General features: G+C 40.2%; 1 protein-coding gene across 1 annotated transcript; it reads left to right on the forward strand.

The window, feature by feature from the left end:
- Positions 1-4,832: 4,832 nt before the first annotated feature.
- LOC147644816 (uncharacterized) lies at positions 4,833-7,703 on the forward strand. The gene is made up of 3 exons (XM_086840267.1): positions 4,833-5,715; positions 5,815-6,253; positions 6,965-7,703. Exons 1-3 carry the CDS (start codon positions 4,833-4,835, stop codon positions 7,701-7,703), a joined length of 2,061 nt encoding a protein of 686 aa, XP_086696393.1.
- The last annotated feature ends 6,744 nt before the right edge of the window (positions 7,704-14,447 follow it).

The following is a 14,447-nucleotide window of genomic DNA, read 5'->3' on the forward strand; positions in this document are numbered from 1 at the left end:
TCTATTAAATTTTCCAAATTATGGAGTATTTGGCCTAGAGACTCATCCAGAAGAATGTCACAATGACCGCTTAAATTTGGAGTTGGAAAAATTCCTTCCCCAAGTTTTAGCAGTTGCTGTGGGAACTCGCTATCAGTGATTCCATGAAGATGAGCTCTCATATTTGTCCTTAATTTTAATGTTTCAATCGTGGTCCATATGGGAGACGATTTCAAGCATGCCTTGATGATATCTGCTCGCGTGCCTCTGTTAATAACGGGGAGAGTCTGTCGAAAATCTCCAGCAAATACAAAAGTAATCCCGCCCATGACTGCAGAGGAGTTCCTTAGATCCTGTAAGGTTCTGTCCACGGCCTCTATATGTGCTCTATGGCTCATCGTGCATTCATCCCACATAATCAATGAGGCGTCTTGTAGTAATTTACCAATAGGTCCATTTTTGCGTATTGAACATGTAGATTGTTGTTCAAGATTGACGGATAGTTGAAGTTTAAAAGTAGAATGAGCAGTTTTGCCATCCTTCAAAATAGTTGCAGCATTCATCACAACATCCCGCAAATGGATATATTCCTCGGACAGAAGTTTCGTCTGATTCAATCTAAGAGGCCTGACAGTATATGCAGACCTGATGCATCCGGCCAATAACGACATTCGATTCGAGCTGTAATCAATAATTGGATTATATCTGATCTTCTGCAAGCTGTAAACGCGCTTCAGCTACCCTTGCCCTGTCGCGTTCATTATTTTGAGAGTGAATCAAATCGATTGCCGCAGAAAGCGACTGTCTAACTCTTAATCGTTTTCTCTCAAGCCTATCTGCTCGTCTTTCTGCTGATTCTTCCTTGTGCATCTTCATTGCTCTCAGCCGCTCAGTCTCTCGGATGGAGGCCCGTTCTTCGTCAGTTATATTCGTAATCTTACGTCTTTTTGCTTCTGTATTACGATTACGACGACCCAAACTCGACTTCTTGGGTGGCATGACTTCGTTTCTTACTGAACCTGAACAAAAAAATAAAATTTTTATCTCCAATTCCTTATTTCAATATGTTTTGAATGTTTGACAGGAAATGCTTTGATATGGCTGCCTGTAGAGGGCGGTAGATGTAAGGTAGTTTTTTGATATTTTTTTAACACCTTGGATTACGTTATCGTAATTTTAGTAAGGATGCCTATTTTTTTTTTAATGAAATATAGCCTATGTCACTCAGGAATGATGTAGCTTTCCAACAGTGAAAGAATTTTTCAAATCTGCCAAGTACTTTCGGAGCCTATTCAATTCATACAAACAAACAAACAAACTCACCTTTCCTCTTTATATAATAAGTATAGATATACATATATATACATATATATATATAAAATATAAAAATACATAAGTGCAGTTGAACAAGCCAGTGATTAGTGCTTGTAGAAATTGTTGCCCGCGACGCGCTGTGTGAAATAAATTTAATTTAAATAATTTAAATAAATTAACCGTGTCGATCGCGAAAAAACTCTGCTGCGCCAACTACTGCCATCAACGAGGGAGCAAGAAGCACAGGAAAGTGGCAGCTGGAATATATTTATATATATATATCAACAATCAGAGGTATTTGTGCAAAAAATTGAAAGCTGGAGTAAAATAAATTTATTGTTTATTGTCTTGTGCTGAAATATTGCACCTCGCTTTCAATTCTTGGCACATACGTATTTATAGTAGAGCAACATTGCATGTATTTATTCCATTATATATATTGTCTAAAATTAACATATACATACATAAAATTGAACCGCACTTGGACGCAACATTTATTTATGTTATTTATTGTATTATATTGCAATCACTGTCGCCCCCTTCCCCTCCTCTCTCGTTAGAACTCGCTTTAATAGTTGGGAAGTTAATCCAAGCTTGCGCACCAATACATAAAGCCTTATATACTAGCAGCTGCAGCGGTGAACTTTTTCGTTTTCGCTTTCGCTTGTGTGCCGGTGTAGTCGTTGTTGTTGTTGGGCTCTTTTAGTTTGGCGCGCTTAGATTAGCGGACCGCCAAGTGACGCGCTACCCTGTTTTTGTCGGGTATACTCTTTTTCGGTCATTTGATTGGCGGACCGCCAAGTGACGCGCTACCCTGTTTTTGTCGGGTATACTCTTTTTCGGTCATTTGATTGGCAGACCGCCAAGTGACGCGCTACCCTGTTTTTGTCGGGTATACACTTTTCGGCGTCACTTGCACCCACTATTATTATTGATGCTGCGTGACTCGTTTCAATTAAATAAATTATTGTCATCAGAAAACATATTTAATAGACTTTTCGAACAAAATAAAAATATTAATTTGTAATATTAATTAATTAATTATTAATATTAAATATTTATTAAATTAAAAAGAATATTTATATATATATATATTTTTATTATTTTTAATTGAGTGTTTATTTGATATTATTTTGATATTATTTATATTAGATTCAAAAGCTATAATTAATACTTTCGTCGTCTTTCTGCTTTAAACAATAATTTTCGGCCATTATTATCATTCTTGGGAAAATTAATTTAATTAATTCGTAAAAATGAGCCAGGACACAAAGAATAAATCTCTTCTGGAGGAGTTAAAAAGCAAGCTCCAAAATAGGGTCAGAACCATTCGCCGATTAAACGAGCGGCTGGAACAGGGTTCGATTCCGATTTTAGAAGAAGAATTGAAATGTCGACTCGAAAACTTAAATGCTTCAATTAGCAAGGCAAATCAAATCCAAGAACAGATAGAAGAAATAGATAATGGCGATGAATATGGCGACGAGTTGGAAGAACTTAGCATCGTGACCAAGGCAAAATTGATGTCATTATTATCTGCCATTAAGACAGCAGCCAGCAGCGAAACTCCGGGATCAGCTGCGGCAGCACCAACTCGTGCGCGACTTCCGAATTTGGCATTGCCAAAATTTAGTGGAAATTATTCGGAATTTAAAAATTTTATTAGCCTCTTCGAAACTTTGGTTCATAAAGATGCCAGCATTCCAGTTATCGAAAAATTTAACCATTTAATTTCATGTCTCTCTGGTGAAGCTTTAGGAACAATTAAAGCTTACCAAGTCACCGAGAGTAATTACGAAAAGGCGATGGCCAGTTTAAAAAAGGTTTACGATAACGAATGCCTCATCTTTATGAATAATATTTCAACATTGTTTAGTCTTCCAAAAATATCGCATCAATCCGCATCCTCCTTGAGAAATCTTATCGACACTGTTTCGTCGATTTACGGTTCTCTGCTATCGATAGGAGATGATACAAAAATTTCAAACGCAATGTTGATATATTTGGTATTAAATAGAGTCGACCCAGTGACCAAACAAAAATGGGAGGAACAGCTCGATTATGAGACATTGCCACTTTGGTCCGATTGTGAGAAGATGTTAAATCGCCGATACCAGCATTTATCGGCTGAAGAATCGACAAAACCAAAGCTGGAAAAATTACCGTCAAGCAAATCACATAATCGAAGCTCATTTTCGTGTTCCTCCTCCAACAGCAAGCCTCAGCAAACTTGAAGCTATTGCAATGCAGAAGATCATTCACTACAGAATTGCAGCCCGTTTGGGCGTCTCTCTGTAATGCAAAGGTTCGAGTTTGTTAAGTCAGCCTCCTTATGCATCAATTGTCTGCGAAAAGGCCATACTGTGTCAAAATGCAAGGGAAAAAAGTGTAGAGCTTGTGACCGCTCACATCACATTCTGCTCCACAGATACACAGTGCCTGATAAAAGTTTAGCGTTGCCACCCCTTCAAGAGAATATTTCTCCTCCTTTTAACCAAGAGCAGCCTTCCACTTCACATGTTATGCATGCTACGTCATTGGACAGGGTGATCTTGGCTACGTCAATCGTAAGCGTGCGCACCAAAAGCGGCGAATACGTTTTAGCCCGAGCACTTCTGGACTCTGGGTCTCAAACGAATTTCATAACAGAAAAATTAGCGAACCGCTTACAGATTCGTAGAGAGGAGTCGTGTATCAACTTACTTGGTATTGGCGAATCCAATTCTCAAGTCAAGAAAAAGATACACACCGTGGTGAAGTCACGAATCAATGGGAGTGAGTTCTCGTTCGATTTCTGGATCTTAAAATCGATCACCGGTTATCATCCCGATCAATCGGTGAACGTCAGCGATTGGAAGATCCCAAAGAACCTCCCATTAGCAGACCCCTACTTTTACAAGTCTCAAAAAATTGATATGCTAATCGGAGCCGAATCATTTTTCGAATTGCTAGCTGTTGGTCAAATTAAACAAGGTCCTGACTATCCAACTCTTCAAAAGACCCTTCTTGGTTGGGTTGTCTCGGGGAGATATAAATCTGCAGCCCCGAAGCAAGTTGTGAATAGTTTCAGTTGTAGTGAAGAATCGTTGGTGTCGATTGACACCACGCTACAGAAATTTTGGTCACTGGAGGAAATGCCAAATCCAAAGAAAATTCTGTCGCCTGAGCACAAATTATGTGAAGAGTACTACAGGAAGACTACTCAGGTATTGCCATCAGGTCGGTTTGAAGTAAGGCTGCCGTTTAAATCTGACCCTAAGGGGTTAGGCAATTCTTTTGATGTTGCAAAACGGCGGTTTTTGTCGCTTGAGAGAAGGTTGTCTCGAGATCCTGACTTAAAGACCATGCATTTGGAATTTATGGAAGAATATCTCGCCTTAGGTCATATGTCGCCTACAGACAACAAAATTCCTTCCACTCCACATTATGTCATTCCCCATCAATGTGTGTTGAGGCCCCAGAGTACGTCAACAAAGTTGCGCGTTGTTTTCCATGCATCGTGCAAAACATCGACTCAGGTGGCCTTAAATGACATCTTGATGGTGGGACCGACAATCCAAGAAGAGTTGTACTCCACTCTACTCCGCTTCCGGCTGCACAGGTATGCCCTGACTGCCGATGTAAAAAAGATGTATCGCCAAGTGATGGTTAACGAAGCGGATAGGCAGTTTCAACTCATAGTGTGGAGAAGAGACCCATCTGAATCCTTGAGATTATACAAGCTCAACACCGTTACATATGGTACTGGACCAGCCCCTTTTCTTGCTATTCGGTGTTTAAAAAGGTTGAGTGAATCTGCGAAACTTTCATTCCCTAGAGCTGCCGACGTAATTGGATCCGATTTTTACGTCGATGACATGCTAACTGGTGCTGCATGCGTAGAGGAGCTACGGACAATCAAGTCTGAAGTGTCTCAGGTTCTTCAAACAGCAGGTTTTGAATTGACAAAGTGGTTTTCAAACTCACCTGAGGTCACTGCATCTGAGAGCACAGTTAAGTCGATACCTATCTCGGACTCAGAGTCAACTAAGGCGTTAGGAATATCTTGGTTGCCTAGCGAAGATGCCTTCAAATTTAAAATTGACGATTCTGTCATGGGTCTCCGAGCAACAAAACGGAACATTTTATCGGTAACATCCAAGCTGTTTGACCCCCTCGGCTTATTAAGTCCCATTGTAATAAAAGGAAAGATCCTATTGCAGGAACTGTGGCTTAAGAAGTTAGACTGGGATGAGTCAATTCCGCTGAATTTAGAAACTGCATGGAATATGCTAAAAAACACCTTGTCTCAATTGGATAAGATAGCTATTCCTCGGTTTGTGCATACTGATCCGATGTCACCGGTGCAATTACATGCCTTTGCCGATGCATCCATAAGAGCCTATGGAGCTTGCGTCTACATTCGTAGCAAATCTGCTGAAGGTTACAAAATATCGTTGTTGACTTCAAAGTCGAAAGTAGCGCCGCTCAAGACAAAAACGCTCCCAAGGCTTGAGTTATGTGCCGCTCACCTTCTCGCAGATCTCTGCCAGATAATCAAACCGCTAATAAATGTTCCTATCGAGCGAATCGTTTACTGGTCGGATTCGGAAGTCACTCTCCATTGGATCCGATCTCATCCATCGTCGTTGTCGACATTCGTTTCGAACAGGGTTGCGGAGATTCAAGAATGGTCAGGACAGGCTACATGGCGGCATGTTCCAACGAAGCAGAACCCAGCAGATATAGTGTCTAGAGGTTGTGACGTCGACGAAATTAGACAGTCGATCTGGTTCACGGGGCCTCAATTTCTGAAGGACGAGGAGGAGAACTGGCCCAAAAATGTTCATTTCGAACCGGATGAGGAAGTCTTGCGGCAGGAATCAAGAAAGACTGTGGTCGGACTGACCGCTGCGGTGCAAACTTCCGATTTGCTAGACGTCATCGAGGGATTCTCGTCACACCTGAAACTGCTGAGAGTGTTCGCTTATATGTTCCGCTTTATAAGAAAATGTAAAGACAAGAGTATAGTTTTCGAAAAAACTCTGTCACCGACTGAATATACTGAAGCATTTAATAAGATCGTCGAAATAATTCAGAATCACGAGTATCAAGTAGAAATAGTAAAAATTCGTAAAGGTTCCAAGGTCGGCCCAAGTCTTCAGCGATTGAACCCATTCATCCATGAAGACACCGGCACTTGGTGCAATTTTTCGTTGTTGCGAGTTGGGGGGCGACTAGCAAACGCTCCTATATCCTACGATGCCAAGTTTCCCTTGCTGTTGACGAAACGCTCCCAATTTGTGCAGAGCTACGTCCGGCATCTGCACCACACAAATTTTCATGTCGGTCCTCGAGCACTTGTGAGCATCCTACGACAGCGTATTTGGACCATAAACGCTCAGGAACTCTTCAGTCAGACAGTTCGATCGTGTGTGCGCTGTTTTAAATACAAGCCCCGACTGATGACTCAAATTATGGGAAATCTTCCCGCAGAAAGACTCCGTGCTCTCCGCCCATTTGCAATATGTGGCGTTGATTTTTGTGGCCCTGTTTATACGACATTGAAAATACGAGGAAGGCCCCCATATAAGTCCTACATTGCCTTATTTGTTTGTTTTGCGTCCAAGGCGGTTCATTTAGAAATTGTTTCAGACCTAAGTACTGACTCTTTTTTATTGGCTTTTCAAAGGTTTATTGGTCGCCGAGGATGTCCCCAGACCGTGCATTGCGACAACGCGACGAACTTCGTCGGAGAGAGTCGCCACTTCCAGGCTCTTCGCGAGAGGCTCGAGGAGCAGGCGGACGCGATTAGCGAATTCGCATCAAAAAGCGGATGCGAATTTGCGTTCACACCCCCTCGGGCTCCGCACATGGGCGGACTATGGGAGGCAGGTGTGAAAACTGCCAAGCACCTACTCCTACGAGCGGTGGGCGGCGCACTCCTCAACGCAGAAGAGCTGGGGACAGTCCTCGTCGGAATCGAGGCCATGATGAACTCGCGGCCCCTCGGAGCTCTCAGCCAGGACCCAAGCGACGGAGAGGCACTCACTACAGGACACCTGCTGACAGGCGGGCCCCTCGTCGCAGCACCAGCACTGCGGACCCCGGACCAGGCGGGTCTCAGCTGCTTGCGGCGATGGCGGCTTGTCTCGTCAGCCAAGCAAATGTTTTGGCGGCGATGGTCCCGGGAGTATGTGCTGGGCCTTCAAATCCGAGGCAAGTGGCACAACGAGCAGGAAAACATCAAGGAGGGAGAGCTCGTCATCGTGGCAGAGGACAACCTGCCGCCTCAACAGTGGCTACTAGGACGGATCGTCGCGACGCACGCAGGGGAGGACGGCATGGTCAGGGTCGTCGATCTTAGACGGAGCGATGGAGCCATCTTCCGAAGGGCGATCCACAAGCTGGCGCCGCTTCCAGGATGTTGAAGCCGTGGAGGCGTTCAACGGGGCCGGTGTTGGCTGAATTCATAATTTTGAAGTTTAGTGTAGTTAGTTTAGGGCGAAGGCGAGAGCGCAATAAAGCTCTCTCGCGCTCTTCGCGAATTCGCCTCGCCTTCGCCAACCTTAGCATAAGCTAGGCTAAGCTAGAAAATATAGTTATTCGCATTTTTTGAACTCAAAGCGACGCACCAATTTTTTTCGTTCGTGCCAAGTCTGCCACCACATCTCGGTTTTCGTTAATTTTAATTTTAATAAACTAATTAAAAAATTCACCAATAATCTTCAACCCCCAACCATAGGGGAAGTTTTGGAATCGGCCTGTGAGTCAAAAGCCAGCGGTCACTGTCCAGCAGAGTCAGCCGAACTTATCCAATAAATTATCAGATTAACGAAATAATACTGCAGTATAAACCCACAACCAATGTGACCAACTTTAATTTAAATTATATGAGGGGACACCATGTCCATGTGTTTATATAGTGAAATGTTTCTGTTTTGTGAGTCGAACTAATGTCCCGTCAGTTGACTAAGGACAACGCTAAGTTGAATTAATAAAACGAATATTCCGCTTCACGTCTTTATTCGAATGATCTCAGCTTAAGACTAAATTATTGTGACAAAAATCTTACTTCTACTGCCCTTTGTTTACAAAAGTTGGGGAGCGAGATCGCCCGCTTGGGATATTAATTGAAGAATTATTTATGTTATTGAGAAGCAGCATTGCCTGCTCCGGATGTGGATTGTTTACATTGGTTCAGCGTGGGATCTGCAGATTCATATTTCTTGGAACATAACAGAATTTGTGAATATGTCACTATATATATTCTTGATCAGGATCAACAGCCGAATTGATCTAGCCATGTCCGTCTGTCCGTCTGTCCGTTTCTACGCAAACTAGTCTCTCAGTTTTAAAGCTATCTGAATGATACTTTGTAGTTAGTCTTATATATACTATTGTCAGAACGGGTCAGATCGAACGACTATATCATATAGCTGCCATAGGAAAGATCGGAAAATTTTTACAAAAAAAATTATAACATTTTCAGTTATCAACAGAATTTAATCAGATTTGAGATATAGCTAATTTATATTATTCTACAATTTTGTGTAAAATTTTATGAAAATCGGACTACTATATCATATAGCTCCCATAGGAACGATCGAGAAATTAATACAATTAAAAATTATAACTTTTCCAGTTTTCAACAGATTTTTATGAAATTTGAGATATAGGTAATTTATATTATTCTACAATTTTGTGTAAAATTTTACGAAACTCGAACTACCATATAATACAGCTGCCATAGGAACAATCAAGATATTAATACAATTAAAAATTATATATTTTTCAGTTTTCAACAGATTTTTATCAAATTTGAGATATAGCCATACAAACGATCGTTAGATGTGGAGCGAAAGTACAAATCTGTGAATGTAAAACTGCAAATATAATATGTATAGGTGAATGAAATGAAAGCAGGTATTACTTCATTGTTTTTAAACATAAATATATATAATTTTTATTGTATGGATTCCTAGTCATCGAAGTTCCATCTGCAATGGTATATAAACTTCGGCGTGTCGAAGTTAGCTTCCTTTCTTGTTATATATATTTCTACATATTTCATAAAATTAAAATCGAAATTCTGAAAAAACAATAACAATAATTCTCAGGGGGAGACAAAAACATGATGGAGAATAGCTAACTTATAATTTTTGTTGTATTAATTTCCTATGGTAGGTAAAATTATAAAATAATACAAAATATCCTTTTTCTAAATCCTAATTTGGAAGAAATATATTTGAAAACTAGAAAGGGTATAATTTTTATTTTTTCCCTGATGTATTCAAATGAGAATTTATATAAAACTAACAGTAAAGTTTTATAAAGATATATTTAGACTGAGGAACTACTTAGCATAAGATCAGACAGACGGAAAAAAAGGAAAATGGGTAGACCAACTGCGGTGTTGGTGCTGATCAAGAATATTTCTACTTTATAGGGTCGAACATTTTTCCTTCACTATGTTGCAAACATTATTTATTATAGGCTGCAACGCTGTATAAATGTAACCACATTACGTTTTTTTTTTTACGGACCAACATGCCCTCCGCTCTAGTTCGACAGAAGTGTTTATTTTGTTTCAGTGGACATGTCTAATAGCTAGGTTATATTCTAAGAGTTGATGCACTATAAGCCGCGCAACGAATAATATTCAATAAATGATAGTACAATAAACTTTTCCAATTTTCGAAAAATTACGAAAATGTTAAAAAATAAATAAATAATTGGTGGGCAAAATAATATTTTCTTTAAGTTCAGAGGGAATTGTATGTTAATTTTTTTCCCTATACATACGAATAGTACTGCAGAAGATTCAAGGGTTCAAGCTTCACAAAGCAATTACCGCGATAAAAGAAAAGAACCGAAGGTAACCAGATCCGACGAAGCAACGAAACAGCCCCGTCCTGGCTGCGGCAAAAAGGGTGGGCTTGATGAGTGCGACATGGACTGAAAGGTCCAAAGAACAAGAAGGGAAGTACAATAAACATGAATAATTCGAATTTAAACGCCATCAGCTGCTATTTTCGATCGAATATTATAATGCCTGCGAGTACCCGGGGAATTTTAGCATAATCATATGGTCATGCGTTTTTTTCTCAAGCGGAAATTATGATTAATGGGAGTACTCCGGGGATTTTAGCCTAGATCCTCCAGCAGTGTTCGCGTGATCTTTTCGAGTATTAGTAATTATATTTAATTCTCATTGAACATCAGGGAAAATTGCATATTAATATGTTTTCAAATTATTTTGTTTACATTTCATTCGTATCTATTTTTATAAAAATTTTTAATTTGATATTAAATTGTAAAAACTAGAAGCAACGGAGAACGGAATTCTTCGGCTCCACTTTAATTGTCACGATGAATAAAGCAACTTTAAATCAGACCGTCAATGATAATAAACGTCAATAAAGAATTGCTAACATGCATAAGTATGTACATGGTGAGCGTGCCTAGATAGGTCCTGTATCCAAGTGACTGGAAAACTATTTTTCGCATAGTTCAGCCCAGACGTTGGTAAGTGTAAACTTTTGAAAACATTTAACTGCTATGGCCAACACTCACCACCATGTTGGTGTTTCCAAAGCTAGAGTCGCTAACTATTTTATATTTGCAGCCTACATCTTTCATCTTTCCAAGTAAACGGACGTATGTTTTTCTTGGGGTGTCAATTTAAATCTTCTATCTTGTGTTGAATAACTTCCCGTTCAATTCCCGTGTGTATTTAATAGAGTTTATTTCTCAATTTTAATTATGCTGCTGGTGCTTACTTTTACATTTTTTGGCATTCCTCTTTGTGCCTTCCCTTCCCTTCCTGTTTATCCGTTGTCCGCCAAAAACCTGGAAAAAGCTCGTTGCTGCAGGTGACCTTACCATCCGCGGCAGGCTGTTTGACATCTTGGACGTCAAGTGCATTGGAGTTGCAGCTTGGACGGTGGTCAATGTTAGGAAAAACGTCGTCCATAACGTATAAATCAGCATTAGATCCAAGAGTGCTAAGATCGAGCGCAAAAAAGATTCGGTGCCCGAGTGTGTCCCGATAATGGCCCTGCAGCCGCTGATATCTGTTTTATCCCCTGGGGGATCCCAAATATTGACCCCTGAAAAACGGCAGATAACCAATCTGCCTTTCCAACAACCCATATAGCTGTGCTACCGACGAAACATCTATCATATATTTGTTTCGCGGCTCCCCCCTGCTTAAACTTCGGAAGATGTTATCGGATTTATACAAGGCAAAACCAGAGCTGAAAAAATCTAAATAAAGGTGGAAATCTTTAAAACTTCTTAACTTTTGGCCAGAGTACATTGTTGTTAAGAAGGTTAAAGCAAAGAAAATAAAAAGCGGCATGTAGGAATAACTCTTCCCAGGGTATACCATCCCGACCCAAACAACTAACGCATTCCTTAGGTATTAACCTTTTTTAATTGTATTCTGATAGCCTTTCGTTGGCTTCTCAAGTTATTGTGCTCCCAGAAATCGGTTAAAGCTGGAGATTTTAAACTACAAAGTTTTATCCAGCTGTGTTCACAGTATATCGGCTAGATCGCCCTATCAGGCACTGGGGTAGAGTTCTTATAGCGGTGGACTCCTCACTCACGTCAGAATTATTAACCTTTGAGGAATGCAACGATGCTTAATTCCTTTGTTTAAAGCTATCTATCAATGGTAGCTCAATTTTTATTACCTGTTCCTCCATTGTCGGAACTTCCTATTTATTGGAACCACCTTTCCGCTATTCAGATGGTTTCCAGTAGACTTTTTGATAGAGGCCAGTTGGTAGTCCTAGATTTTAATATCCCTGGGGCTATTTAGTGCTCAAATAATTCCACATAACTTTATCGCTCGCTTGTTCGACATTTCGCTGTCTCAAGTCAACTATGTGCGCAATTCCTTACGGCGCTTGATCATTTATTTTTTGTCTCTGATCCGGCGAGACTCGTTTTTGCCATCCTACTTTCAATGGGTTTCTTGATATTGCGTCTGACTTACAAAATACATCTGACCGTTCAGCCTAAAGAGTTGAGCCGACTTAAAAATAAAAAATGTAGGCTGTATGCTAAATGTAAATTCACCGGTTCTCAATCTGAGCTTTCATCTCATATATCAGCTCGGTAAAATTTTACCGTGCTGAACGCCCAGTTCTCACAGGACCCAAAACAGTTTTATAATTTTGTTAACACTAAACGTAAGCCTAAAACAAATCCTTCCTCGCTTTCATTTGAAAATACTACCGCAAATAATGATCAGGCAATAGCCGATCTATTTTAGCAGTTTTTTCGAACAACTTATTCAAACTCTTCGTATTTACCCCAGACTTATTCCTACGACATACCTAAATCAAACTTAATTTCTGTCCTAGCCTAAACGAAAGCTCTTTTCTTTTAGATCTTCATCGTGTCAAGCCAGTTTATTCGCCAGGTCCCGACGGAATTCCTGGCTGTGTGCTCAGGTATTGTGCCGACGCCCTGTGCTATCCCCTTCTGAAATTGTTTACCTTATCCTTAAAAACCTCCCACTTTCCCATTTTTTGGAAGGAATCGTTTATTATTCCTCTTCACAAAATAGGTAGCAAATTGGATGCCAGCAATTATAGAGGAATCTCTAAGTTGTCGGCCATCCCTAAACTATTTGAAAACATTATTACTCCTCACTTGCAGCGCCTTTGTAGTTCAGTTATTTCTCCATGTCAACATGGTTTTATTAAGCGAAGATCAACAACAACAAATCTTTTGGAGCTCTCTTCCTATATTATAAAGATCTTCATTATTTTATGTTCAGACAGATGTAATCTATACTGATTTCAATAAAGCATTTGTCTCTGTTAACCATTCTCTCCTGGTAAGAAAACTCGATTTAATAGGTTTTCCAAGTGATCTTCTTAATTGGATCTCAAGTTATCTGAATGGCAGGACGCAAAAGGTCCTCTTTAAGAATAATTTATCTAACGGTCAAAGGGTTACATCTGGCGTCCCGCAAGGAAGCCATATGGGACCCTTATTTTTAACATCTATACATCTATATATATAAAAATGAAACCCGTTTTCGTTGAAGCAATATAAAATGAAAACGGCTTGAGCGATTTGGCTAAAAATTGGTAGGGCGATAGGATACTTTTTATCCCGTTCGACGTAAAAGCGGGATAGCCATCGCTGATGTGTAGCATTTTCTACAAACCAATATATCAATTGGAAACAATAAATTAAATAAAATGTAGGCGGTGTAAGGTGGTAAGTTAAAATGTGTTAATTATGTGTGTTTATGGGGAAGACAACGAATTTGCCACCCTTGAGCAATAATAACTAACGCACGAATAGAATAACATACGATCCATGGTACCGAGCTATCTCCAGAATTGGCAATGGAGGCTTTCTAGATCGAAAAGAAAGATCCGGATGGTCAATATGGATGGTCGATGGATGTTGAATTTGCAGCGGTTGCATCCGGCAAGTGCGATTTGCGTAGCTCCGCTAAACCTCGATTTATTTTCAATGAACGCAGTGGAGAATTCGATCCAATAGGCGCTCGCCAACCCCGCAAAGTCCAATTTCCCAGCGAAGTCTGTGCGGAATCAAAGGCCAGGCTTAAAGAATTAATCCACTCCAGTCGAGCCAGTAAATCATCTTCATCAAACTGATCTTCCGACTCTGCGTTTATAGTTCACCAGCTCAATTGCCGCAAAAAGGGTTGGGTTTTGGCTCGGTAGAAGTCCACGTCAGTTGGCGGTTCGTTTTGAGGTTGAATCGAGTTTTCTATATTAAGCATTTTTATTTTCTCATGCGAAAAGAATTAATAAAAGGAAAATGTCTGGCCGCTTCAATAGGTATGAACTCGTTTAGTTTTCACAGCGCAAATTTAGAGGTTAATCAGGGTCAACGAGATGCAACGGAATCTCATCAATCTCAGCAAAGCGATTTGTTTAAACAATATAAAGCAGCGAACACCGGGGTCATTAAAATGTTTATGGAGAAGACAACGAATTCGCCACCATTGAGCAATAATAACTAACGCACCATTATATGCCGTATTTATTTTCTTGTCTGTTCTCTCGTCGGAGGTGCAACTACTGATCGAACGCTTGGCTTCAATATATATGAGCTTAATAGATAAGGCGACAGAAGAAGAAAAGTGTGAAATAGATAGCTAAGAGCCCTGCAGGTGC

This window comes from Drosophila serrata, unplaced genomic scaffold (genome assembly GCF_035046125.1).
Source record: "Drosophila serrata isolate PLE 108 unplaced genomic scaffold, ASM3504612v1 contig_88, whole genome shotgun sequence".
NCBI classification, from domain to species: domain Eukaryota; kingdom Metazoa; phylum Arthropoda; class Insecta; order Diptera; family Drosophilidae; genus Drosophila; species Drosophila serrata.

Bases quoted from the DNA above. Each gene is read 5' to 3' on its own strand.
- LOC147644816 (XM_086840267.1), top strand. From the start codon at position 4,833: ATGGTGGGACCGACAATCCAAGAAGAGTTGTACTCCACTCTACTCCGC. The intron at 5,716-5,814 runs GTTACAAAATAT...ACCTTCTCGCAG, and splicing joins TCGTAGCAAATCTGCTGAAG to ATCTCTGCCAGATAATCAAA. The intron at 6,254-6,964 runs GTTCGCTTATAT...GGCTTTTCAAAG, and splicing joins CACCTGAAACTGCTGAGAGT to GTTTATTGGTCGCCGAGGAT.